At 37.6% G+C, this 25,078-nt stretch overlaps 4 protein-coding genes across 15 annotated transcripts; 1 reads left to right on the forward strand and 3 right to left on the reverse strand.

The window, feature by feature from the left end:
- Positions 1 to 570: 570 nt before the first annotated feature.
- Positions 571 to 3,871, reverse strand: LOC119548565 (sodium- and chloride-dependent neutral and basic amino acid transporter B(0+)-like). 2 transcript variants are annotated; one of them, XM_037855881.1, is made up of 9 exons: positions 3,557 to 3,871; positions 3,150 to 3,281; positions 2,927 to 3,090; positions 2,775 to 2,866; positions 1,844 to 2,313; positions 1,637 to 1,785; positions 1,373 to 1,501; positions 1,072 to 1,278; positions 574 to 1,009 (listed from the first exon to the last, which is right to left on the reverse strand). In XM_037855881.1, exons 1-9 carry the CDS (start codon positions 3,705 to 3,707, stop codon positions 728 to 730), a joined length of 1,776 nt encoding a protein of 591 aa, XP_037711809.1. In that variant the 5' UTR covers positions 3,708 to 3,871; the 3' UTR covers positions 574 to 727. The 2 variants fall into 2 exon arrangements, with proteins under 2 accessions (XP_037711808.1, XP_037711809.1); XM_037855880.1 differs by having other exon boundaries at positions 571 to 1,009; positions 2,775 to 3,090.
- A 767-nt stretch (positions 3,872 to 4,638) lies between these two features.
- LOC119548566 (sodium- and chloride-dependent glycine transporter 2-like) lies at positions 4,639 to 7,859 on the reverse strand. Of its 2 annotated transcripts, none has more exons than XM_037855882.1 (9): positions 7,563 to 7,859; positions 7,028 to 7,159; positions 6,809 to 6,972; positions 6,654 to 6,751; positions 6,116 to 6,582; positions 5,818 to 5,966; positions 5,546 to 5,674; positions 5,196 to 5,402; positions 4,639 to 5,140 (listed from the first exon to the last, which is right to left on the reverse strand). In XM_037855882.1, exons 1-9 carry the CDS (start codon positions 7,717 to 7,719, stop codon positions 4,865 to 4,867), a joined length of 1,779 nt encoding a protein of 592 aa, XP_037711810.1. In that variant the 5' UTR covers positions 7,720 to 7,859; the 3' UTR covers positions 4,639 to 4,864. The 2 variants fall into 2 exon arrangements, with proteins under 2 accessions (XP_037711810.1, XP_037711811.1); XM_037855883.1 differs by lacking the exon at positions 7,563 to 7,859 and adding an exon at positions 7,473 to 7,547 and having other exon boundaries at positions 4,640 to 5,140.
- Positions 7,860 to 13,943: 6,084 nt separating this feature from the next.
- Positions 13,944 to 24,271, forward strand: LOC119548563 (C3 and PZP-like alpha-2-macroglobulin domain-containing protein 8). Of its 10 annotated transcripts, none has more exons than XM_037855872.1 (9): positions 13,944 to 14,029; positions 14,146 to 14,229; positions 15,026 to 16,306; positions 16,361 to 16,622; positions 16,687 to 16,954; positions 17,133 to 17,325; positions 21,665 to 21,843; positions 21,899 to 22,797; positions 23,059 to 24,271. In XM_037855872.1, the coding sequence occupies exons 2-9, from the start codon at positions 14,168 to 14,170 to the stop codon at positions 24,148 to 24,150; spliced, it is 4,236 nt and encodes a 1,411-aa protein (XP_037711800.1). In that variant the 5' UTR covers positions 13,944 to 14,029; positions 14,146 to 14,167; the 3' UTR covers positions 24,151 to 24,271. The 10 variants fall into 10 exon arrangements, with proteins under 10 accessions (XP_037711800.1, XP_037711804.1, XP_037711803.1 ...); XM_037855876.1 differs by lacking the exon at positions 17,133 to 17,325 and adding an exon at positions 17,690 to 17,846; XM_037855875.1 differs by lacking the exon at positions 17,133 to 17,325 and adding an exon at positions 18,369 to 18,534.
- Positions 24,272 to 24,279: 8 nt separating this feature from the next.
- LOC119548567 lies at positions 24,280 to 24,924 on the reverse strand. Its single transcript, XM_037855884.1, has 3 exons — positions 24,734 to 24,924; positions 24,552 to 24,679; positions 24,280 to 24,486 (listed from the first exon to the last, which is right to left on the reverse strand). Exons 1-3 carry the CDS (start codon positions 24,893 to 24,895, stop codon positions 24,465 to 24,467), a joined length of 312 nt encoding a protein of 103 aa, XP_037711812.1. The 5' UTR covers positions 24,896 to 24,924; the 3' UTR covers positions 24,280 to 24,464.
- Between the last annotated feature and the right edge of the window lie 154 nt (positions 24,925 to 25,078).

Genomic DNA, 25,078 nt, shown 5'->3' on the forward strand with positions numbered 1-25,078 from the left:
TTGGTGGAAAAATAATATGAAACAAATTATAGCTTCGATGTTTTTTGACATATTATCTATTCGGACTATTGGAAATATTATTTTTTGTATTTTTAAATTTAATAATTATAACTGCAAGGGTATCAATCTTCGGCTTGCCGAATTTAACTTCCTTTCTTGTTACCAGTTACATTTAATAATATGTTATGAAAAATAAAAGACGTCCTTGTGGGTGGGCGATATATATGTACACCAAGAAATGAAAATCTACAGTAATCATCCGATGGTTACAAGTGATTTAGAAAGACAAGACAATTTTTATAAACACGTTGCGGATTTTCAAAAGCAGTATCGTATCACCGCTAAATTCTGACATAACTGACATTTGTGATGACATTTTCAAAAATCATTCGTGGGGGCTAAAAATCAAATGATTAAATTCGTTTTTTTTTTGCAAAAAAGTATGTTCAATAAAAAAATATTGTTCATATCTACATACATTTTTATATTTCCTTTATTTACATACTGTTTCCCTAAAGTTTAAAACTTAAGCAACAGTATGTATATATTTATTGAACAGTATGTTCAATAAATAAATATTGTTCATATCTAAACACATTTTTATATTTTTTTTATTTACATACTGTTTCCCTAAAGTTTAAAACTAAAGCAACATGGTTATGACTTTGTCGCTACTTAGTCCTTGGGCTAAATATATTTTCTATATCTTGTACTATTGTATTACTACTTAGTTTACATCCTCGGAAACCCCTAAAAGTTGGTGGGTCATCTCAGTGTTTCCAACAACTTCTTCGTACTTCTGGTGGTGCTCCATCTCAACCGGATACCATTCAGTGGGTCGACAGGTGCGTCTGAAGCGATCGTAGAATGTTCCAGTGCTTTGGGAAAGGTAGTAAAGTCCGATTCCAGGTATTGCCAGAATGGGTAACCACAGCACAATAATGCTCATCACGTGGAATTCTAGTGAGACCCAAGAGTGATTATGTAAGGACCAATCAATTCCAATGGGCTATAACAAAAAGTATGAATATAAACTAAAAGTGAAAGAGGAAAAATTAGTTTATAACAAACCAGACAAATTACAAAACACATTGGAGCTATGAAGCCGAGTATGAAAATCTTCCAGGAGGAATACGGTTGTCCCAACATGAATTTAATATCCCGCTGGAAACGTTTTCGGCCGTATATCCACAAAACAACCAAAAGAAGTAGTAAATGGAGCAAACAATTTGAGAAAATGGAATCAGCTAAGAAAGTAAAAAAGAAAACGATACCATGCTGAAATGTAAAGGAAAGGAATTAGACACTGTTTAAAAAAAGTCGAAGGACTTAAAGTTACATTTTATTAGCCTTAGAAATATTAGGTACTTACATTTGTGCACACAAAAATGGAACAGAGTGCAAGCCCACCAATAAAGCCAAACGTAACCTCCCGTTTTCTCACTCTAAGTTCTTCAAACTCATCAAACAAACTTTGTAAGACGGTGAATATTTGCGTCGTCTGCAATGAAAAAATATACACATTTATTATTTTATATAGCGCTAAGAACGGTTACGAAAGGCTAGGAACTTTTAACAATACGTGTGTATATATGATTCCGCTAAATGAAATATAAAATTAGTTTAATGTACTCACCATCAAAATGACAGCAGCCATTAATAACGTAGTATAGTAAATGATAGTCCACAAGTTTGGCCAGCTCAAGGTGGACAAAGCACTGGCACTAGACAAAATCATCCCCCAAAGGTTGACTACTCTTATTTTATCTGAAGCTTCAGAAAGCTCTGAAACCGTAAATAAAATCTTAATCGAAAATGGTACATAATCGTAACTAGTGTTTACCTGTGAAATAGTGTTCCACCATGAAGGAAACCAAGCCAAACATAATGTAAATAAAGATTTGCCCAAAGGAAATAATCCAACTGTACGACATTATGTCGGTTTTGAACCCATTAAAACTGGACAGGGCTATCACACTGCCCCAGCCAGCTCCAAACGCCTGCATAGCAATGAGAAATGTTGAATAGAAACTTTCGAACCAATCACTTGATTTTGGAGTTGCATATCTGTCCATCCACGAAAGACCTCCTGGAAGAAAGAGGAAGCGCACGAAGCACACTAAAAGAAGAATCAGTGTCCCAATGACCATGTAGCGTATAAATTTTCCAAACTTCGCCGTCTCCGGAAATTTATAAAAAACGAATGCGATCACGGCCCAAACTAGAGCGAAGAGGCTAACAAAATTCCAGGATAGTTCATATTCATCCTTAGTATTTGCATTTCCGTTATCTCGCAAACGTTCATATTGATGGCTACAAAATTAAAGTAGGCAGTAGATATAAAAAATTGTCATACATTTTCAAAATAAAAGAAAAAAAGATAACTTAGACAAGCGTTTATATACCCTTGCAGTTAGAGCTAAAACTCATGCAACTAAAATAACTCTAAGTCAATATAATAACCGCATAACTGCGGAAGATTTATGTATAAATGGACTGACAGTTTCTATGAAATCTATATGATTTATCTAACCAATTTTTTTTTAAACATTTTTTTTTAATTTATAAAAAAGTAACATCATATTTGTAAAAGGAAAAATATAGAATGTTGCCATATTATAAAGTTTTTCGTTTTTCCGTTTTCTGACTGACTAGTCTATATATGCGAATCAATAAAAAATATATACTTCTGACTCCATTTATAGTGCCTTCTGCAAGGGTATAAAGAGGAAATTCAAAATATGAAACCTTAAAATCAATCTTATCGTACTTACAAAAAGTAAAGCACGGAAGGTACATTAAGTTCCATCTTATCTGTGCAGTTTTGAATTCTTGAGTACACCCCATTATTTGTCCCATTACATATCTTTACGAAAAAAGAAAATTGATAATTTTTGAATAAGGTTTGTTTACACAAATTTCCTACTGTCAATCGTCCAGAGGTCTCATTAAACCAAGATTTTAAGCCTTCACAACTCCAAGGTAGAGTGGGTCGCAAAGAGTTTATTATAAACAAAAGCGGAATAGCAGCGTAAGCGCTATAGTAAATGAGCATTGAGATACTTAGAAAAACGCTGACGTATCCCATGCCTTTAAATCAAATTTCAATATAATACATTTATTTTCATATAATTGTTTTAGGAACTTACCTTTGAAAAAAGGCGACAGGCGAAAAGCAGAGATAAAGCCGCTGCTGGAGAACTGGCCAATGAAGGAATGAACGAATATGATTGGAGCCAAATAAATTACCATATACACAAAGTATATTAATACTCCAAGAACTAAGAAAGGAAAAAGATAAAAAAAATAGTTTGGTACTTGTTTGTTAATGCTAATATATTTAAGTATTAAGACACGGGTCCTATCAGTTTTCGTTCATAAATCAATTAAGTGCACAACAACCTCGAAAGATTTAAGTGGTCTTATGTGTGCTATGAGTAAATTTGTCATATGTCGTACACTAATCCCATCAAAAGCGCAACGCCCCTAGAAGATTAAGCTCACCCCGGAGCTAATTCGTCATATAATATAGGGATATAGGGATAATATTACTTACCGCCCAATTCGAAGTGCAAACCATATGAAAAATCAAAGAAATCCAACTTTAGAGCTAATCCAAAGCAAGCAAATATATAGTCCGTAGGTCTTTCCCACTTCCCCCGATTGAGATCGGGGGAAAAGGGCTTTTGGCCAGTGCCATGAACCATGTTGCAACAGAAATATCAGTCAGCCAATATGGAAGGCTATTCTTAAAACGCTTTTATATTTAAAAAAGTAATATGGTTTTGCACAATGATGCCAGTACTATTATTATTTTTATTAACGATTCACGAGCGTCTTACTTTGAATAGACAGACTTATTAGTAGAGCCGTCGTCTGCGAACTGAATCCGAACCCGACTGCAAGTCGCTGCTTAGCTCATTGCATGAGACAGAGATGCTCAACTACTTATTATATTCCGGGGTGTCACAGAAATCTCTGCCAACTACATTTTTTTAAAATAAAGATAGACGGTTTTATACCGAACAAGCAGTAAACTTTGTAACACATATTTTTTTATTTATTCCGAAACACTTAAAATCTAGTTATTATGTGACACTGAACATTTTTTGGTTAATTTTTTAAGCCTACAGTCCTCAAAGTTATTAGAGACTATAGAAACTATCCTGCTGCGGCAAGAACAGTTTTTCTTATTTAAGTTATGATAGCATTTTTATGCTCAAAATAAATTACTATAAACACAAAGTATGTCAATATTCCAAAAACTAAGAAAGAAAGTTAAGGCAATAGGGAACGCTATTGTCGAGTGGCTCGTTTACTAGATACCCATTACTCAGCTAACCAATTTCATTCATTAACTTATGGTCCGATTTAATCAACATTTGACAATCTATAGATATTGACAAATAAAATAAAATACAATTTAAACACTAGACTGAAGCAAACATTGGGTTTACAGGCGTTAGTAGAGTTCATATAAACCCATTTTACCATTTATTAATCCATTTATTCGGCAAAATTAAAGGGTGAAATTATAGTTATAAACTAAAACATACAAATATCACCTAAATTGGTTAAGCGCAACTCGAAAAAAAACTTTTCTTTTAAAAAACTTATCCATTTAAAAGTTTTTAGTCTTCTTCTGTGTGATCTAGGTGTCCAACTCTACCAGGTACTACCATCATCCTCCTTGGGGCATTTTAACTGTAAGCTAGTGTAATATATGAAAAAATAAAATTATGCAATTTTCCTTGCAAAAAAAATATATGCATACATATTTGAATATTTATTTTTAATTTACTTACTTACAATAGCAACAGGGATAGGGATATATGTTTTATACCTTGTACTTTTGAATTACTACTTAGTTCACACTCTCGGTAACCTGGAACATCTGGTGGATCATCTCACTGTTTCCTAAAGCTTCCTCGTACTGCTGGCGATACTCCATCTCAACCGGGTACCAATCGGTGGGTTGACAGATGCGTCTCAAGCGGTCGCGATAGGTGCCGGGGCTCTGGGAAAGGTAGAAGAATCCGTAGCCAGGAATTGCCAGAATGGGTAACCCCACCAGTATAATGGACATCCAGAGGACCACTGCTGGGAAGTGGGTGTGCTCCGCAACGGACACAGCAGCCAGCTAGTAAGGAAGCGCTAAGAATTAATGTAACGCCAAATGTAAGTTCATAACGAACCAGACAAATGACTAAAATGATTGGAGCCACGAAGCGGAGAATAAATATCTTCCAGGAGGGAATCTGTTTACCCAACATGAACTCAATATCCCGCTGGAAACGTTTTCGGCCGTATATCCACAAAACCACGAAGAGGAGCATTAAATGGAGCAGAGTTTGTGAGAAAATAGCATCAAGACTCAATGCGGCAAAATGTATTATGCCATGCTGCAAGAAAGATTTTCGTTTTAACAATACGGAAGTAGAAATTAAAGCCCTTGTTTTTGAGACTTTTTAAGATACCCCTAAATAGACTTAAATCATTATATTTTTTTGTTTATATATTGTAAATTTATTAAATATGTACTTACATTTGTGCAAAAAAAAAACGAACTAAATGCAAGGGCACCAATTAGGCCAAAGGTTACCTCCTGTTTTCTCATACTAAGTTCATCAAATTCATCAAACAAACTTTGTAGCACAGTGAATATTTGTGTCGTCTGCAATAAAAAATAATAAAAAAATAGTTTTAAAAGTTTTCCTGGTAAACCAAAAAAATAGTTTGCGGATAAACAGAATAATAGGCTAAGCTTCTGCTGTTTCGTTATTGGTAACAACATAATATTTTACAAATTATACTCACCATCACAATAAGAGCTGCCATTAATAACATAGTATAGTAAACAAAAGTCCACATATTCGGCCAACCCAATGAAGACAAGGCAGAAGCACTAGACAAAAACAACACCCAATGCTTCAGAACATAATTGTTAAAGGAAGTATCTGTGATCACTGAAATTATAAATAGAATGTTTATGTCTAGTATTAATCTGATTTACAAAATCTTCAAAAAACTCTGGCGAAATAAAATAGTTAAAAAATCCTATCTTGATTCTTGAGTATTGGTTTATTATTTCAGGAAAACTTATGATGTTGATTACCATTGAAGTAGTGGTGTAGCATAAGGGAAACCAAGCCAAACATTATGTAAATGAAGATCTGTCCGCAGGAAATAACCCAACTATATGACATTATGTTGGTCTTGAAGCCATTAAAACTGGAGAGGGCTATCACGCTGCCCCAGCCAGCTCCAAAAGCATGTAGAACCAAGACAAATGTCGACGTAGCTCCCATAGCCATGCTATCTGCATCAAGATTCCTATCTATTATGTCTCCCAAATGTACTCCTGGAAGATATAAAAAGCGCACAAAACACACTAAAAGGAGAACTAGGGTCCCAATAACCATGTTACGTATAAATTTTCCAAACTTGACGGTCTCTGAGAAATTATGGAATATAATGGCAATCATTGCCCAAGCCAGAGCAAAAAGACCCACGAAGTGCCAGGATAGCTCATAGTCCATACTGTAGAGCGATCTATCGTCTTTCAATGTTTCAAAATGGTTCCTGTAAAAAAAAAACGAAATAAAATTAATTATATTTAGAGAGATTTTAATTTGGGAGCAATATATACTTACTGAAAGTAGAGTACAGAAGGGATATAAAAAATTGTTAATTCAAAGCTTGTTTCGTTATCGATCTGAAATGTGTTCGCAATCTCTGTCAGATTACACGTCTGAAAGTATCGAAAAAATATTATTTCTGTATTAATTTTTTTAGAAAATTTACCTACAGTCGATTGCCCAAGGGATTCATTGTGCCATGTCTTTAAGCCTTCACAACTCCAAGGTAGAGTGGGCCGAAAAGAGTTGATAATGAAGAGAAGCGGAACAGCAGCAAAAATGCTATAGTAAATAAGCATGGAGATGGTCAGGAAAACGCTGACATATCCCATGCCTGAAATATAAAATATAAAGCCTTAAAAATAAAATATCTTCTTAAGGGTGCTCACCTTTGAAACAAGGGGATAAACGAAAGGCGGAGATAAAGCCACTGCTGGAAAACTGGCCCATAAACGAGTGAACGACCATAATGGGAACCAAATAGATCACCATATACAAAAAATGCGGCAGCATTGCAAAAACTAAATAAAATGAAGAGATATTTAAAAGATGAAAAAATTCCATGGCAATAAATCTTTCAGCTAATACATAAATATTTTCAAGTGCTAAGTTTTATTAAAACTTGACATTCATTTCAATTATTTTTTAAAATGGTAGTCAATAATAAGATATGGCTAAATAACTCTTGGCTAATGACTCTTATTCTTTTTCGTGTTTATTAAGTTAAATTCAATTTCAGTAAAGCTTCATAATACATTAAGCATGCAAAATACTTATTTAGGCTGAAAAATCATTGTGCCATGTGAAAGTTCAGTTTAGAGAAATATCATTTACAGCGTAACGCCCCTAATAGATTAGGCTAGCCTTGAAACCTTTTAATTGTATTGTTTATATATATTATTATTTAAATTTCCGTGTACTTACTACCCGTATCGAAATAAAACCAATATGTGTCTACAAATATATCCATTTTGAGAGCTAGTCCAAAGCAGGCAAATAAATAGTCCGAGGGTTTTTCCCACTTTCCTCGATTTAGATTTGAAGAAAAGGGTTTTAGCCCAATCCCATCCGATGACACCATAATGACTCGGCAATTTCAGTATTTTGGCATTAATCTTTCTTTATGTAAACAAGCCTAGTATAAAGGCAATAACAGTAAAAGTTATTTTGTACGACTTTGATCCGCTAAATTTTTCTTCTAAAATGACGAACCAATTAGTAGAACCGATGCAGGCGAACTAAGTCCGGATCCGCTGATTGGCCGCTGCTTGGATCATCCTACCGAACTTACATGCTTTTGCCCTTTCGGAGGCAGTGAATACTTAGTAGTCAATCATATACCCATTTTTACCAACTTGAAAAATACGTTTTATACCGAATAGCCTGTAGATTATTTATACTCAAATTGTATACGTTTTGTTAAAGCTTCACCACAATACAATTATTTTCCATTTATACTCAAGAAGCAATTTATTTTGGGGGTATGATTTAAATAATAAAATAGAAATGTTAAAATAATACCAGCGGTATATTGGCACTTTATAAATCTAAATATAATGAAAAATCGATCCGTATAACAATTGCAATGCAATATTTGGAGAATAAATATTTTCTTTCATATTTTTATTAAATAACTATTTACTGCGCCTTAATTCAGATAACAAATCCAAACTGAATTAAATATAATATTGATACATTTTTGAGAGCAACTTGTTCCTCCTTGCGAACACGACAAGATTGTAAGATTCTAAGCATAATTTAATATCAAACAAAAACACCTCTTAACGAGGTAAAAAGTAGTGGCGAACGCGCCCTTAACCAAAATTTGTGACGAAAAATGATATTACATTCGATAAAATAAATAAACTATATGAAATTTATGATTTCGGCCCGCAACATTAAATATTTATTTACCTACACGTAAATTTTCTGTTGTAGCGTGCCGAATACATAAATTTAATATAGTTTATTTATTTTATCGAATGTAATATCATTTTTCGTCACAATTGTTGATATCAGAAATTTTTGTTAAAGGCGCGTTCGCCACTACTTTTTACCTCGTTAAGAGGTGTTTTAGTTTGATATCAGAATTTTTTTTTTGCTTAAGAGCTTAAGTACCCCAATACCACGACTATGAGTCGTCCCCATATGGCTTGGCTATTGAAAAACCAAACACACAGATTCGACCCCTAATCTTTGCTGAACACCACCTTAAATTAGGCACAGCAAGTTTTATCGCTTTAATCACCTATTTTAATAGCACAAGTGTGGAATCTCAAGGGCTGTATAGTTTCAGATTCCAAGAGAAGTCTGTCGTTTCTTACATTTCCTGCCGAACTAGCGGGTTTTCCAAAGTGGTAGAACAAATAGATCAAGTTTCCTATTTCGATTAGCTTCATGAAAGTAAAGGACCCTAAAACCATAACAGATTTTCCGTTTGAAAAAATCTAATAAGATTATTTGAAATCAAATTGGTGTTTATCTTGTTTATTCCAATAAGTATGAAATTTTTCGTATACGGAGCTGAAACGAGTTGCACTTTTTATCGCTTAATATCTTCCAAACGGTAATTTTTAGGGCAAAAAGTGTTATAGATCAAAAATTGAGGAATCTCAAGGGCTATATGATTTGAAATTTAAAAAGAAATCGTTCGACTCAATTTTGAGAAAATAGTCAAAAAGTGGTTTTATAAAATAAATTTTTGTCATAACTCCAAATCTGTTATATTCAGACAATTTTACTTTATAAAGAGAATTTAACAAATTAAATAATTTTTTCAGAGATATATAGCACGTTTCTGTTGCATTAGTTGTATAGATACTATAAGCATTTTAAATCTTGGTTCTTTTTGTTTTTTCGCTAAACCAGCGGGTTTTTCCAAAAGTCGTAGAACAAACGGGAAGAAGAAAACCTTTTTTTTTTAATTACTTTTGAACGGGACATCGGATTTCAACAAATGAAGTGTCATTCGAAGCGTATTCTCAGTAAAAATAAAACAAGCTAAACAGACGGGAGCTTTTCTCCCCACCGTATCCAGCAGCTCCAATTTTTTAAATTTTTACTTTTACACTTTCACCGCCATTTCTTCCAAACAAATATATACTTCGAAAGTCTTGGTATGCAATCTTCTTAGTTTTTGCGATACCTTTAGATTGGTGCATCACTCGTTACGATCGGACCATAATGGCAGATTTTAATTCTGCGGCTATATATAGTAGATGTCTTCGCACGCTCTCTTGCGCGCTTCGACACTACGTGTACTGCCGTCCACAGTGATTGTTGCTCTTTTTATTATTTTTGTCGCTCTAGAACAGTGCACTATGGGGAAAATTACCACTTTATCTGGCATTTGCATGTTTTTTAAAAGTTTTCTAATTACGACAATTTTACTGTTAACGCATTAAGAAAACATCAGACTGTTATGCCCCAAACTCAAAATGTTAAATTTAACAGTCCCCTGTTAGAAAAACGGCTGTTAAGTCAGCTGTTGCAATCGAAAGCACGTGCGGCTAAGTTGTGTGAATTTGTACGCTGAGTTTGGATTTTAATATTTAATGATGGAACAACAACTAGAGGAAAACCAAAACATGAATGCTGATCTCGCAGGTTTGCACTGTGTGTTAAATGTACTAAATCGTTAAAATTGTGCGTGTGTATACTAATATTTTGCAGTTTTCTAAGAGCTTCCTTAGCTGAATTTTTAGAAACAAATTTCAACTTTGGAAAGGATTATCTAAGAGAGTTTAGAATTGTTTAAGTGTTTGTCCAAGTGATTGTTGTAGCGTTGTCAATTCTGAGTTTACAGGAATTGGTCCTAATGTCATATTTTTCCATATTTTGGCGGAATTTGCATTTTTATTAGGTAACCTCACTTTTTCCAACGTCGACTTGTTTGCAGTGTGGAATAGCGAGAGGGGCCGGCACGAGCGAGAGAAGGCCGTTCAAAGATATTTTGAACTGCATGCGTGCAATAATGTGGATGATAATATTTTAAAACATAAAAGTCACCAATTTTGCAACAATTTGTATTACAACTGGCTTAAATGTCATAGCTCTTATAAGAACTTCGAAACAAAACATTCCACATGGATGAAAGGCAACACAACTTTGCCTTTAAAAAAAAGTAACAGACCAGTTGGACGACCACTACTTCCATTTGAATCGAAAGGCGAAAGGGCTCAAAGACTGCAAGCAGCGGAACTTTCCAAATTCCAAGGGGACGATGTTTTTTTGCTAGTACATGCAGCAACCGCAGCTGCCCGGAAACAAGGACTACATGATCTTGCTGCAGTTCTTCAAATACTAGGAAGTACCCCGGAAAAAGCCAAGCAAGTCAGAGAAGGATTGACAAAGCCCGTTGATCAGCCTATAAGTGCGTCCAAAGACGAAGCGTTGGCATTAATTTTGGATCAAGGATTGACCAAGGAGCAGTACTGTTCTATCCGAGATGACATTCGTAAGAGAAATGTGGATATCTACCCAATTTATAAAAATGTGGCAGAGCAAAAGAAGCAATGCAGACCAGGCAAAATCAATGTATCAGAGACTGTAGCCAAGGTCTCTCTGCAAGACCTTTTGGAACACACAGCTTTTCGGATTGTGACACTTCAAAAAGATGTTATCCATGGTGTATTGGCCAATCAGCACACTGATTTTTTATCTGCTGAGCTCATCGTCAGCTACGGATTCGATGGAAGTACTGGACAGGCGAACTATAACCAGGCATACGCAGATAAAAGATCGTGTAACGGAGACTCATGCCTTTTTGCCACTACCATAATGCCTCTTCGACTCATAGACTCATCCGGAAATTTGTTGTGGAACAATCGCACCCCTCAGTCCATTAGGTTTTGTCGTCCACTAAAATTGGAGTTTCTCAAAGAAACAAAAGAAGTCATTTTAGAAGAGAGCAGGGACATACAATTGCAAATTGAAATGTTGAAGTCAACGATGTTTAAGGTATCTTTAAACGATACTCAATTTGTGTATGTAAGATTCAGTCCATATCTCACTGCCATTGATGGAAAAGTTCTGAATGCATTAACGGACACAAAATCATTTCAAGCATGCCCCATATGCCACTCGAGCCAAAGAGATTTCCTTGGAAATAAAAATTTCAAGTGCTTAAAATTTTTGCCAGTTTCAGACAATCTGAAATATGGAGTAAGCCCACTTCATTGCTGGATAAGAATTTTTGAGTTCGTCTTGCATGCTGGGTATAAGCTGGAGGTAAAGAAATGGCCAATTACTGATCCATGTGACAAGCAAGCGATGCTAAAACGAAAGGCAAGTATACAGGAAATGTTTTGGGCAAAACTGGCTTTGAAAGTCGATAAGCCGAAGCAGGGGGGTTTTGGAAATACAAATACCGGAAACACTGCACGTCGCGCGTTTGCCAACTTCAAAAAATTTTCCGAAATAACTGGAGTTGATCAACAAATAATCTACAATTTGAGGATCATTTTGATATGTTTGTCTTGTCAATTGCCAATAAACTTAGAAAAATTCGAGGCATACTGTCACCAAACTGGCGAAATGATTGTGGACAGTTATCCATGGCTCCCCATGACACCAACACTCCATAAAATTATTGTGCACTCAAGGCAAATCATGGAAAATACGGTGCTTCCAGTCGGCTGTTTTGGTGAAGAAGCGTCTGAGTCCCGCAACAAAATTTATAAATCGGATAGACTTCATCACTCCAGAAAGCACAGTCGATTTGAATCTTTAGGCGATGTGTTTAAACGAGCTTTGGATACATCAGATCCAGTGATTTCTTCCCTAAATTTATCGCGACGCATAAAAAAACATAAAAATCTTTCCCTTCCCATTGAGGTTATCCAGCTGCTCTCGTGTGAGCACGAATACATAAGTGATTTTTCAGAACAAGATGAGCTTGAAGACAACAGTCTATTTTTTCTTGAAAACTTCGAGCTGGAAAATGAAGAAAATGATGAAAATAAAGAAAATTAATTAAAAACTGGGTTTTCACAATTTTTAGGGCGGGAGGGGGCGTGGCGAAACTCCTATCTACAACGTAAGCACGTAGAGGTTACTGAATTTGAAAAGTTAATATCTAAAAATGCATGTAAAATATTATTTTTTCGATTTTTTGGGCAAAAGGGGCGTTGACACGCCCATTTTTCTAAAATAGGTTCTTATGGTCTATAACAACATAATAAAAAAAACCGCAGTGAAAAATCTCTTTTGGTTTACTCACAATAATAAATGCCAGATAAAGTGGTCATTTTCCCCATAGTGCAGTGGTCGGCACACACATACCATCACAAGTTTGCCTTGCATTAGTGTGAGTGTAAAAAACACGAAGTTGGAGCGCAGCGCTCTGACGCCTGACGTTTCTCTGTTTTGCACTGAAATTCTCTGCCACAGCAGCTAAAAAGCGCGCCGAAGCTGAGAAAAAAAAAACACGAAGACCCATGCCGAAGTCATACGAACATCTACGTTATACGTGAGCGAGCAGAGGATGGGCAGAACACTTCCCTATGCTCACTAGATAGGCCGCTGCCGACCGCTGCTCTAGAACAATCTAGGGGCTGTATTCACAATTTAATGAAAAACATTTTTAATGACAAAAGATGATGCATTTTTGGAATCCTAGCGTATAAGTGTTAATAATCAAGAACTACAATATTTATTTTTGCATAAGTAAACACATCTAAATGCAGTGTTTACTTTCTTCTTTGCAAATCCGCCGCGTTTAACACATCGTATGCACGTATGCTATATACAAAAATACAAATATACTGTACAAGAAAATACAAACTTGATGCTTACATATTAATTTACCCAGTACTGCATTGTTTACCATGAATTAACCGGTTAATGATCTCGGTTATAACAGATGTTACTCTTAAAGAAAATCGCTTTCAAAGGAAATCAAAAGTTTTTTAACAGATAAGAATGGGTGACAGGTGTTATCATAAAAATTGTTTTTATATTTTTAATTTTGTCGAAAAATTGGAAATTCCTAATGACATCTCTTATCAGAAAGGCTATAAAGTCAGTATAATTTCCTGTCTGACAAAAACTACTAATAAGAGTATATTCTCTTACTTAACGATTCAAAGTAATCCTCTCTCATTGTTTGCCTTCATCGAAAGAGTAACAATATGTAAGCAGATTCATCATCGGTGACGTAAACAATTAATTGTGTTTTTACTAGTCGAATTGTTTGTGACGATCCATAAGACCGCTCAATTTACGGTTTGGCGAATTCCCCAGAATAATAAAGAGTGGTTCGAAAGAGAAAGAGCGTTATCTCTCAGGAGAGACCCATTTCCAAGCCCTCACCGATTGTACTTAAAGCCGGTCTCGATCCAAAACGAGCTCATTGTGAACCGCCGCTTGTTGGCGATCGGTCGATTCCCGAGGTCAGTTTCAATGCTAGTCTATCAGAGTGACACAAAATTAAAGTGAAATAATACATATTCTCGTGTGAAACCTTTTAGTTTGTGCTGAAATATTAATCAAAGCAATTATATTTTAGTTTTCGTGTCATTCGTTGCAAAATGTTGAGGATCTTTCTGTGCGGTTTCATTTTACAATACGCTCTGCAAATCAATGCTGACGGGTGAGTTCGATTGCTATCATATATATATGTATATACATATACAATTGATCACTTATCAGCTTCTCAAAGGAAGCGAGGTCATCGGAAAGGTTTTCTAAGAAACAAATATTGCGTTTATATAGCTCCCAATAAAAATTGCTGTGAGCGGACGTGCAGCCACGTATAAATATATATAAGTGTCTGGCTGAATCCCTTTAAACCGGTTGGAAAACCTTGTCGGTTCAAAAGCAAATATTATTGCCTTAGTTTTTTTCTACTTAACTGTAAAATTGGTTATTTTTTAAAGGCGTTAAAAGGGCGAAAACACAGCAGTCAACGAAATTTTTTAACGTGTTATTTTATTTGTAAAGTACTCTGGTTTATAGCGGGATCTTCTTCATAAACAAATTAATGTTTACGGCCGCCCATTAAAAGGGGAATTTTTGTTTGTAGGAAAACAAGGGAAAACCCCAACCATTTATATACTTATGTAAATGTTTTAATGATGCATTTTAATGACATAACGCTTTTAAACCAATATGAATACAGTGCGAATGATTTATTACCATTTTTAATTTTTCTAAGAACAAAAATCATGCAATAAAAACTTTAAAATGTACCGAAAACTTATTTTTCTGTCGGTTCAATAAACAAAAGAATCAAATCAAGGAATCAATCATAGAGCATCAGAGAACTGTCAGATAATTAATTATCCAAACATACATGAAATACCAATTAAGTTCTTTAAATCCGGAATTGATAATACCTAGTCACACAATCATCATTACTCAATTAAAGAATAATGCCTGTTTTGCAGCCTCTATTCGGTGGTTGGGCCTGGCACCATCCGATCCAACGCCAAGTACAATGTCGCCGTTTCTATCCACAAGGCAGATGATTCCAGTCGGATAAAAGTCAGTCTGAATGGACCCTCCTACAACGAGACCAAGGAACTCATGGTGTCGTCCATGTCCACCGAAATCGTGGAGTTTGAGGTGCCCAAACTGGCCAACGGTGACTACAACCTAACTGCTGAGGGAATATCCGGTGTTGTGTTCAAGAATACGACCAAGCTGAATTATGCGGATGTGAAGCCTTTGACCTTTATTCAAACTGATAAGGCCACCTACAAGCCCGCTGATCTTGTCCAGTTCCGTATTCTCTTTCTGGACGAGGACACTCGACCCGCCACGATTGATAAGCCAATATCCGTTGTAATCACCGATGGAGCCCAGAATAGGATTAAGCAGTTTGCTGATGTAAAATTGACCAAAGGGGTCTACTCCGGGGAACTCCAGTTGTCCGAGCAACCTGTTCTGGGGATCTGGAAGATCTCCGTCAGTGTTGATGGTGATAACAGGGAGACCAAGACCTTCGATGTGGATAAGTATGTCCTGCCAAAATTCGAGGTCATCGTAGACACAGCCAAGGATGTGGTCCAAGCAGATAATGTGATCAAAGCCACAATTCGCGCAAAATACACTTACGGAAAACCAGTAAAGGGCAAGGCGACAGTTACGATGGAACAGAACTACGGATACTACGGCGATTCTGAGCCTAACAGGCAGGAGAAGACTATCGACATCGATGGGAAGGGACATGTAGAGTTTGATCTCAATGGGCTCCGAAACAGCCAGTTCTCACCCCCCATGAAACTATTTGCTGTCGTCACCGAGGAATTGACAGGCAACAAACAGAATGCCTCCGCTACAGTTCGTCTCCACCAGCAGCGTTATACGATAGAAAATTTAGAAAAACCCGACCATTATCATAACAACAAATCGTTTATCTATTCTGTTGTGGTGAAGAACGTAGATGGTTCTCCAGTCACGGGTTCCATGAAAAAAGCCAAGATAACCTTTCAGAATGCGAACCGCTATTGGGGACAGGTTTCCTCTGAACCAAGCATTAGTTTTGAAGCTCCTGTAGACGAGAAAGGCATTGCCACATTCCAAGTTACGCTGCCCGAAAATGACTCTAGATTCTACCGCATACTTGCCACTTTTGGTGGGTCAGAGAGCCACATCGGAACCATCTCAAAGTTTGAACCAACCGTGCAGAGTAGTGAGCCAATGAAGATTCAGGTGAACACGAAAACGTGAGTAGCAAAAAAAATATCATCAAGTCGGTACATTACTGCTTAATCTTTTAGACCAAAATTGGGCGAGCAAGTGTCTTTCGATGTTATATTAAATGAAGACATGTCCTACTTTGTTTACACTATTGTGGGCAGAGGTAATATCCTGCTGAGTGAAACGATCCTTGTGCCAATGGGTCTTAAAACGATCAATGTTAAGTTTACACCTACATTTAGCATGGTGCCCAAGGCAACGATCTATATTCACTATATCTTCAATGGTGACCTTTACTTCGAAGAGAAATCCATTGACTTTGAGAAAGACTTTCTTAACTCGGTAGGTCAACCCTTCCTAAGTTCTTCTTAGTTTGAAAATAATCTTCATGTCTCCCTCTAAACAGATTGATATTTCGGCTCCAGTGGGAGCCAAGCCCAGTGAAGAGGTCAAGTTACGGGTAAAAACCGATCCGGACTCCTTTGTGGGTCTCCTGGGTGTGGACCAGAGTGTCTTGCTGCTTAAATCGGGAAACGATCTAAGCCAAGATGAAATCTTCAATGGCCTCAACAAATACCAAACATCGACACCCTGGCAAAGTGGCTATGGACGTTATCCTGGACAGACCTCCGGATTGGTGACCCTAACCAACGCCCACTATCCCTTCAGCACTGGTAAGACCGAAGCTTAAGATGTACCCAAAATATTTTTTTCAGGTTTTTTCTTACCGTTTCCTAAGCATAATGTAAGACAAGGGTTTTTAGGAGTAGAAAATTGATATTTTCAGCTAGATAAACAAGAGCAAAACAAAATTGGTTATACATATGTGTACTCTTATCGAACCTCCATCAGATTTTCCTGACTATGTCGAAGATGATCCCGGAATCTATGCTTTCCAAGAAAGTTTTGATGAATACCCACTGGGTTTCGTACCCTTAATGCCTGTAGCTAATACCCTTATCTCTGATATCGGGAATACCGTCGAACCGGTAAAGATACGTAAGAACTTTGCCGATGTCTGGATATGGCAATCAATCGGCCGGAGGTGGGTGCCTGAAAACTGACGCCACGTGTTCTGCACCTTAACGCACTGCTATTTCTGCTTTCTAATATTTATTTCTTGAGCAAAAGCTTCTTTCTAAGGCTGAGGCTATCAATGCAACATATTACTAATACGAGGATATTCTCACAGCTGAAGATTTGATTTGGATAGCATTGTAGAGTTTCGAGGTTTTAGATCTACGAAGATAAAATTGAATTCAAGATTTTTTACAATAGGATAGGAATTTTTGATTAACTTTCTTGGGATTCCTTGGTGGCATTCCTCACACATTTGCGTTATATTAGCACTTCTTGTTTGCAGGTCTTAATTTCAACCTCAATCTAACTTCCCTAAAATTAAACTTTAGCCACACCCTATGAGTACGAATACGATGAAGGTATTCAATTTTTCGAATCGGTTTCATTTGACGAAGTGGACTCAATTTCTTTAAGCTTACCTAGCAACAAAGTAGCTAGAACAAACTTTGCAGAAGTCTGGATATGGCAATCGTATGTCAACGGGAGGTGCGTTTTAGATTTTCTAGTGCATGCACACCTTTTATTTAATGTTTTCTATCACCTAACCCGACTAAATCCACAGTGTAGTATGCATCAGCAATATTCTGAACTTAATTGTGTAGTGTAGTGTGTGTTTCGAAAATAATTACTTCACTAGTTTTTAGTGTTTCGGTGGCTATCCTAACATATTTGGGCGTTAGTATCAGATTTAGTTTTTATACCTTTATAAATATTACAAAAAGTCTTTCAAGGTAATCTCAGTTATTTATATGTTAAAATTAATGAATTAATTTCTCGCGGCGAAATAAGCGGATTTTCTTTAATGATATTTCCTATAAAAATCAAAAAGCTAGCACCGACTTTGCGGAAGTGTGGATTCGGCAATCATCTGGCAGCAGAATGTGCGCTTGAGATTTGTTAGTGCATGCTTGCGATTTTTTTAAAGTTGTCTACTGGTGTTTTCATATTCGTCACAAATATGACATGCGTCAGAAATGCAATATAACTAAGTTGATATGTAAACTTTAGCTAAATCAAATGAAGACGATTATGATGAACTTATTGACATCCGATCAGAAGATTCGTTTTCTGATGACGAAGTGGACACAGTTTTAGGAAGTTCACCTAAGAAAGTCGAAGTAGTTCGAAGCCACTTTGCAGAAGTCTGGATATGGCAAACATCGGCTACCGGGAGGTGGGTTTCAGAGTATTTGTGCATGCACGACTTTTATATAAAGTTTTATACTACCCAATCCGACTTAATTCCTTGTTTACTACTCAGGCTAAGGTGTGTAACTGTAGGCTTTCACATAACACTTATTAATTTGACATTGAACTTGGAAAAGTTGGTGGTAAAAGCGTAATATTTTTAAAAACGGTGAGTGACATTTAAAAACTAATTGTTTGGGATCAGGTTCAATGGATTGAGGGCAAAATTGGTTTCGTGGTTTTGGAAGTTGTGATTTTATGATGTTGCTTAACATCAAAATTCAGAAGGCACTTACGTCCTTGCTCTCTATATGTCCTGTTCTCTATATGCCTCAACGCTAAAAATTGAATATAAATATTACAACCTCCACGATATGCGGGCAATTTAATTGACCAAAAATAAATTTTAGTAGAAGAACGCAATTGAAAATTCTAGGAGAAATAACCAATCTTAGGCTGCCCGAACCCTATAATAATTTATATATATATGTATCCCAATGCAGATTCATTCTCAATCCAACCATTTTTTCAAAATGGAGGTTTCTTGATGCCAGTTGCTTTTTCTTTTGCGGCACCTGGGTCGGCATTGGTAGAATTTGCTGGATCTCCACCGACAGTTTCATCTCCGCCTCAAGTCCCACAGATTCGAAAAGAATTTCCGGAGAACTGGATATTTTACAATGCCGAAAAGTATGACCGATTTCATATGTTTTTCTTAGGTCTCTCCACTGTGTATTCTGTGCTGTGGTATCTTTACGCTTTACTTTTAACGCTCTAACATTAACATTTATATAAGCTACTAAAAATCTTCCCCAAACCGAAATCTGAAGCAACTTTTCTAATAACAAGACCAATTTTCTTGGAACCAGGGTACAACGTACGAGCAGGTAGAAATTTAGGAATATATTGACCTCTGTCAAGTACACCATTCCAACTCCTCATATATAGGAACTAAAATTCATTCCTAATAAAAGTACAATCTTATGTACCTCATAGGAAGACGAATATTCTTTAGACCCCTACGCCCCCAATTGGAGAGACCTTCACCAGTGGGTAGACTCGAAATTCAAGTTACCATTCCTGAACCTCAGATTCGAAAAGACTTTCCTGAAAATTGGATATTTTACAACTTTGAAAAGTATGAAAAGGCTAATGGATTAATCTATTTTTTTATGTTCCGTTCATGTTTTTGACTAATCAACACCTAAGTAATATTTTCTTACACAAGATCATTTTTTGAACCGAGGTTTTACAGCCATACTACCTAAATATTCGGTTTTCATATATGATCAGCATACATACACTCATAAAAAGACTATTGGGTAAGTAATATCGATTCAAAAGCTATAAACTGAGCTTGCAAACGGTACATAAAAAGACGAACGCTTATATAGATGTAGGGTTAAATAACCCTTTTTTATAACTGTTTAAGCACATCTTCACAGTTTTTAACATGAAAACGCTTTGCTATTTAATTCCTTGAATTCCTTTAGTAATTAAATAAATCCCAATATAACTAAATATATTAATAAATTAAGGTTTCGACATGAACAACTTTTTAGGGAGAAGAAGGCTAGCATTTCGAATGGGCACTCCAATGTTAAATGTCGCGTATGCCCAAGGAGGTGATCCTAGAGTAGTGGCTTCTATGAGTGCATTTTCGAACCGGGCTCGTTCAAAGCCAACTTCATCACCAGCAGCGATACGCAAAGAGTTTCCAGAAACTTGGATTTTTGAAAAGTAAACGCTGTTCCTATTGTGCCCTGTAACATCAATATGCATGTCGCCATGACCCCCAGATAAAATCACATTTTCATTTAAGTCGAATTTTTATGACGTAAAATAAGGATATATAACAAAATTTTAAATAATTTTAAGTACCAAATAATAATGATATTTATTTTAATTTATTTCGCCGTAAAATTTTTTTCTTAGAGCTTTCCCAAGTCGCCGTCAGGCGGGGACGACTTCGAGGAGTGGCTAGAACCAAGTACAGACCTCAAATAGTTTTGATACGACAAGAGTTTTCGGAGTCGTGGATATTCGCGAACATAGCACAGTAAATTGTTCATTTTAATGCCCTGTAATAAAAGTTGCATGGGAACCGTAGAGCATGGCCAGATTTTAAAAATCTAGATTTTAGGAATTTTAAATTTTCCTTAAAGTTAATCTTTCTAGTAGTTATTCCAGTTTCATTATTCACATTACAGGGTGAAGACTAGCTTTTTCCTTACTAAATAACGACACAATTTCCAGGCTTTCGCAGGACTTTTTATAGGCCTAGACCATGGCGACATGGTGGTTTCAGACGAACATGGGTTTCATCTTATAGTGCGCATAGGATGAGCTTTGCTAATGAAATACCAATTGCTCCTTCATATTTTCCCACGAGCACCACACCTGCGACACCAACAAGACCACCTGCTCCAATTCGTAAAGAATTCGCCGAAACGTGGATGTTCACGAATAGGACAAAGTAAATCTTTGCACTTGAATTCCAAATTAAGACCTATTATTTGGCCTTGTACTGCATGTTCTCACGGAAGTAAAATCACCCTTGCAGCGGTATATACAAAATGCTATATCTTTATTGGGAGAAATATTTTACAGAAATAATCTATAGATCTTCTGTTATTATATATTTATATTTTAAAAAATCTATCCACTCGAAACTAGGGATCAATGCACAGCAAAATCTACTTAAGTTAAAAAAAGCCATTAAACATTTTTTCCATTTCAAAGGCGTAGAAAGAAAAAACTTGGTTACTGTGCCCATCATGAAGGTCAGTGCCGAAAGACGGGGTTCTACCAAACAGCGAAAGACTACGCAAAAACCTTATGTCCCTATGAGCCAGCCATCTTCAGATGCGGAAAAAATTGAAAACATTATTGCTGTGCGGTCAAAATTTTTAGAGTCTTGGATATACGAATTGCCAAATTTCCCAAAAGAGTAACTAGTTTTCCCTACTGCTTTTTAACTTTTCCCATGCATGTTTAATTGTTCACTAACCATTCACACCCACCTAACATTTTGTGTGTGCGCGTCCAATTTTTTAATGACTATTTTGAATGTTAAGGACTAAGAATTTAATCCAATCAATGTCATATTTACACAGTGTGGATGACGGCGATTTCACTTTGACCAAAAAGATTCCGGATACAATTACCTCATGGGTAGTGACGGGATTCTCCCTGAACCCCACTTTCGGTATTGCTTTGACCAAGAGCCCTAGCATGATTAGAGTGTTCCAGCCCTTCTTCGTGTCCACCAATCTGCCGTATTCCGTAAAGCGAGGTAAGCTTACTCACCAAGTAAAGAATTTTATTATTCAGCTTAATAAAATCCCCAGGCGAAGTAATTGCTATTCCGGTGGTGATCTTCAACTACCTGGATAAGACTGTCGATGCGGAGGTAGTGATGGACAACTCGGATCAGGAATACGAGTTCACCGAGGCCACCAATGAGGTGTTGGAGAAGGCGATCGATGAGGTGCGCCGGGTCAAAAGGGTCACGATACCAGCCAACAGTGGCAAGAGTGTTTCATTTATGATCCGCCCGAAAAACGTGGGATCCACAACCCTGAAAATCACGGCCACCTCCCCCTTGGCCGGCGATACTATCCACCAGAAACTGAAGGTGGAGCCGGAGGGCGTAACCCAGTTCGAAAACCGGGCAGTCTTCGTCAATTTGAAGGATCAGCCGGAGTTGTCTCAGACATTGGAAGCCGAGATCCCCAGCGAAGTGGTTCCTCAATCAGAATTCATTGAGTTCTCTGTGGTGGGCGATCTTCTGGGACCCACGCTCCAGAATCTCGACAATTTGGTGCGCATGCCCTACGGTTGCGGAGAGCAAAATATGGTCAACTTTGTGCCCAACATCCTGGTGCTGAAATACCTGGAGGTCACTGGTCGGAAACTGCCGGCCGTCGAGTCCAAGGCCCGTAAGTTCCTGGAGATCGGCTATCAGCGGGAACTGACCTACAAGCACGATGATGGCTCCTACAGTGCTTTTGGAAAGTCGGATGCTTCGGGCAGCACCTGGCTCACCGCCTACGTGATGCGGTCCTTCCATCAAGCGGGAAACTACACGGATGTCGATCCCAAAGTCGTGACTGCGGGTCTCGATTTCCTCGTTTCCAAGCAGAAGGAGAGTGGCGAGTTTCCTGAGGTGGGAAAACTCTTCGACAATGCCAACCAAAATGCCCTGGCTCTCACTTCGTTCGTCCTTCTAGCCTTCTTCGAGAATCATGTAAGTCAACTACACATTAAGATAAATATCAGTATCAATTCTTGAATGTATTCTTATAGCAATTTTCGATACCTACTAAAAAATCTACATACCACATTTATAAATATCATTTTTTAGAGAGATTGTCAATTCTTTAAAAGAAAAGGAAACTTTCAAATGTTATTGTCGAAAATATCAAATACATCCAAATTTTTCTGTGCTGAAGCCTATACTTTACTTTAGTATTTGTATTGATTAGAGATTATTCTTTCATTTCTCTAGGAACTGACGTCGAAGTACCAGTCGACGATTGAGAAGGCAGTTCGCTATGTGGCCGAGGAGACCGACAAGACGGACGAGCAGTATTCCCTGGCCATTGCCGCCGTAGCCCTTCAACTTGCCAAGCATCCGCAAGCGGAGAAGGTCCTGGCCAAGTTGGAGAACATGGCCCGAAACGAAAACGATCGTAGGTGGTGGTCTAAGGCTCCGGAATCGACTGGTGAAGAGGGCCGATTCTTCCATTGGAAGCCTCGCAGCAACGACGTGGAGATCACCTCCTACGTGCTACTGGCTCTCCTCGAAAAGGATACGGCGGAGCAGTCGCTGCCCATTATAAAGTGGCTGATCTCACAGCGAAACAGCAACGGAGGATTCTCTTCCACCCAGGACACGGTGATTGGACTGCAGGCCCTGACGAAATTTGCCTACAAAACGGGTTCTGGATCAGGCTCCATGGATATTGAGTTTGCTCCTGCGGGTGGATCAAAGGACACGATCAAGGTCAACCCTGAGAACTCACTGGTGTTGCAGACCCACGTCCTGCCTAAGGACACTCGCAAACTGGACTTTACAGCCAAGGGCACTGGATCTGCGATGGTCCAGCTGTCCTACCGCTACAACCTGGCTGAGAAGGACAAGAAGCCCAGTTTCAAGGTCACCCCGACGGTAAAGGACTCGTCGTCCAACCAGCTGCTGGTGGTGGACATCTGCGCCGAGTACCTGCCCTTGGATGAGGCCGACAAGGAGAAGGACTCCAACATGGCTGTCATGGAGATCGCCCTGCCCTCCGGGTTCGTTGGAGACGTCGACAGCTTGGGCAAAATCGAGGCTGTGGATCGGGTGAAGCGCGTCGAGACCAAGAACTCCGACTCCACGGTGATCGTCTACTTCGACAGCCTGACCCCCGGAGATGTCCGGTGCCTGCCGGTGGAGGCCACCAAGGCTCATGCGGTGGCCAAGCAGAAGCCTGCCTCCGTTTCCCTATACGACTACTACGACACGGAGCGCAAGGCCACCGAGTACTACACGGTGCAGTCGTCCCTCTGCGACATCTGCGAGGGCACCGATTGCGGAGAGGGTTGCAAGAAGGCCTAAGGGCTGGAGTGGGACGAGCCTTACTGCTTGCCACCCATAATAGTCCCAAGCTTTGTAATCTTTGTAATAAATGGACTAATAAAGTGCACATTCCAATTCCTTTGAATTATTTAAAACACAAGTTCGTAGTAAATGCTTTTTGAAATACATATAATTTCTTGTTCAGAACATACTAAATTCATTATGGTTGCAATTCCATTTTTTTGGCCATATTCTTCGTTGAGCAAAGAAAGGTGAAATTTTTTTTTTAAACTTACATTGTCGAATTGTAATGAATCACTATTTCCAAAAAAATTTAAAGAGGTGTAATATCACTACCCCTGCTCATCTATAAGTCTGGAAAAATGAAGTATCCAATAGTCAATACAAGGAAAACAAAATATACTTGTATATTTACTTACTTCTGAACGTTGTTTATCAATAGTTTGACTATAATATTTTCCTCTTGCATTTTCCTTAGGAAGTTTTTTCTTGCACTAGGACTCACCATTATATGGACTTCGTGCAAGCCACGGTGCCACAAGTTATACTAGAATAATTAATCGGTTAAGGCCCATCCAATTTTCTTGATTGTGAAACTCACATTATTTGTTTGCTCCAGGAGTTGGTCAATAACCTGTTGGTCCGATCGACTTTTAATAAAAACCTTGTACACTGAATAGTTTTCATAAGAACGATGTGCAGAAACTGACAAGGTGCAGGCACCAGCCGCTATGAACAGCAACAATGCAATCAATGGACGCATTTCGACTAAACTGAATGACCTATAAGAGGAAATATTACACCTCTGTTCTGAGCGGACTATTTAGCCAGCTGCGCTTTTTTAATGGAAAATATTAAATAAAGAAAGAGGCAACAGATTACTTAATACTTGTGTGATTTAAATAAAGCTCCTAGTTAATTTTGTTTATTTGTGCATTTCTCCTTC

Source organism: Drosophila subpulchrella, chromosome 2L, assembly GCF_014743375.2.
Source record: "Drosophila subpulchrella strain 33 F10 #4 breed RU33 chromosome 2L, RU_Dsub_v1.1 Primary Assembly, whole genome shotgun sequence".
Classification (NCBI taxonomy): Eukaryota; Metazoa; Arthropoda; class Insecta; order Diptera; family Drosophilidae; genus Drosophila; species Drosophila subpulchrella.

Bases quoted from the DNA above. Each gene is read 5' to 3' on its own strand.
- LOC119548565 (XM_037855880.1), bottom strand. From the start codon at position 3,707: ATGGTTCATGGCACTGGCCAAAAGCCCTTTTCCCCCGATCTCAATCGG. The intron at 3,091-3,149 runs GTAAGTTCCTAA...TTTGATTTAAAG, and splicing joins CCTGTCGCCTTTTTTCAAAG to GCATGGGATACGTCAGCGTT. The intron at 1,786-1,843 runs GTAAACACTAGT...TTACGGTTTCAG, and splicing joins GGTGGAACACTATTTCACAG to AGCTTTCTGAAGCTTCAGAT.
- LOC119548566 (XM_037855882.1), bottom strand. From the start codon at position 7,719: ATGGTGTCATCGGATGGGATTGGGCTAAAACCCTTTTCTTCAAATCTA. The intron at 7,160-7,562 runs GTAAGTACACGG...CATTTTATTTAG, and splicing joins GTTTTATTTCGATACGGGTA to TTTTTGCAATGCTGCCGCAT. The intron at 6,973-7,027 runs GTGAGCACCCTT...TTTATATTTCAG, and splicing joins TTTATCCCCTTGTTTCAAAG to GCATGGGATATGTCAGCGTT.
- LOC119548563 (XM_037855869.1), top strand. From the start codon at position 14,168: ATGTTGAGGATCTTTCTGTGCGGTTTCATTTTACAATACGCTCTGCAA. The intron at 14,230-15,025 runs GTGAGTTCGATT...CCTGTTTTGCAG, and splicing joins CTGCAAATCAATGCTGACGG to CCTCTATTCGGTGGTTGGGC. The intron at 16,307-16,360 runs GTGAGTAGCAAA...TTAATCTTTTAG, and splicing joins ATTCAGGTGAACACGAAAAC to ACCAAAATTGGGCGAGCAAG.
- LOC119548567 (XM_037855884.1), bottom strand. From the start codon at position 24,895: ATGCGTCCATTGATTGCATTGTTGCTGTTCATAGCGGCTGGTGCCTGC. The intron at 24,680-24,733 runs GTGAGTTTCACA...TAATTATTCTAG, and splicing joins TCCTGGAGCAAACAAATAAT to TATAACTTGTGGCACCGTGG. The intron at 24,487-24,551 runs GTAAGTAAATAT...TCATTTTTCCAG, and splicing joins TTGATAAACAACGTTCAGAA to ACTTATAGATGAGCAGGGGT.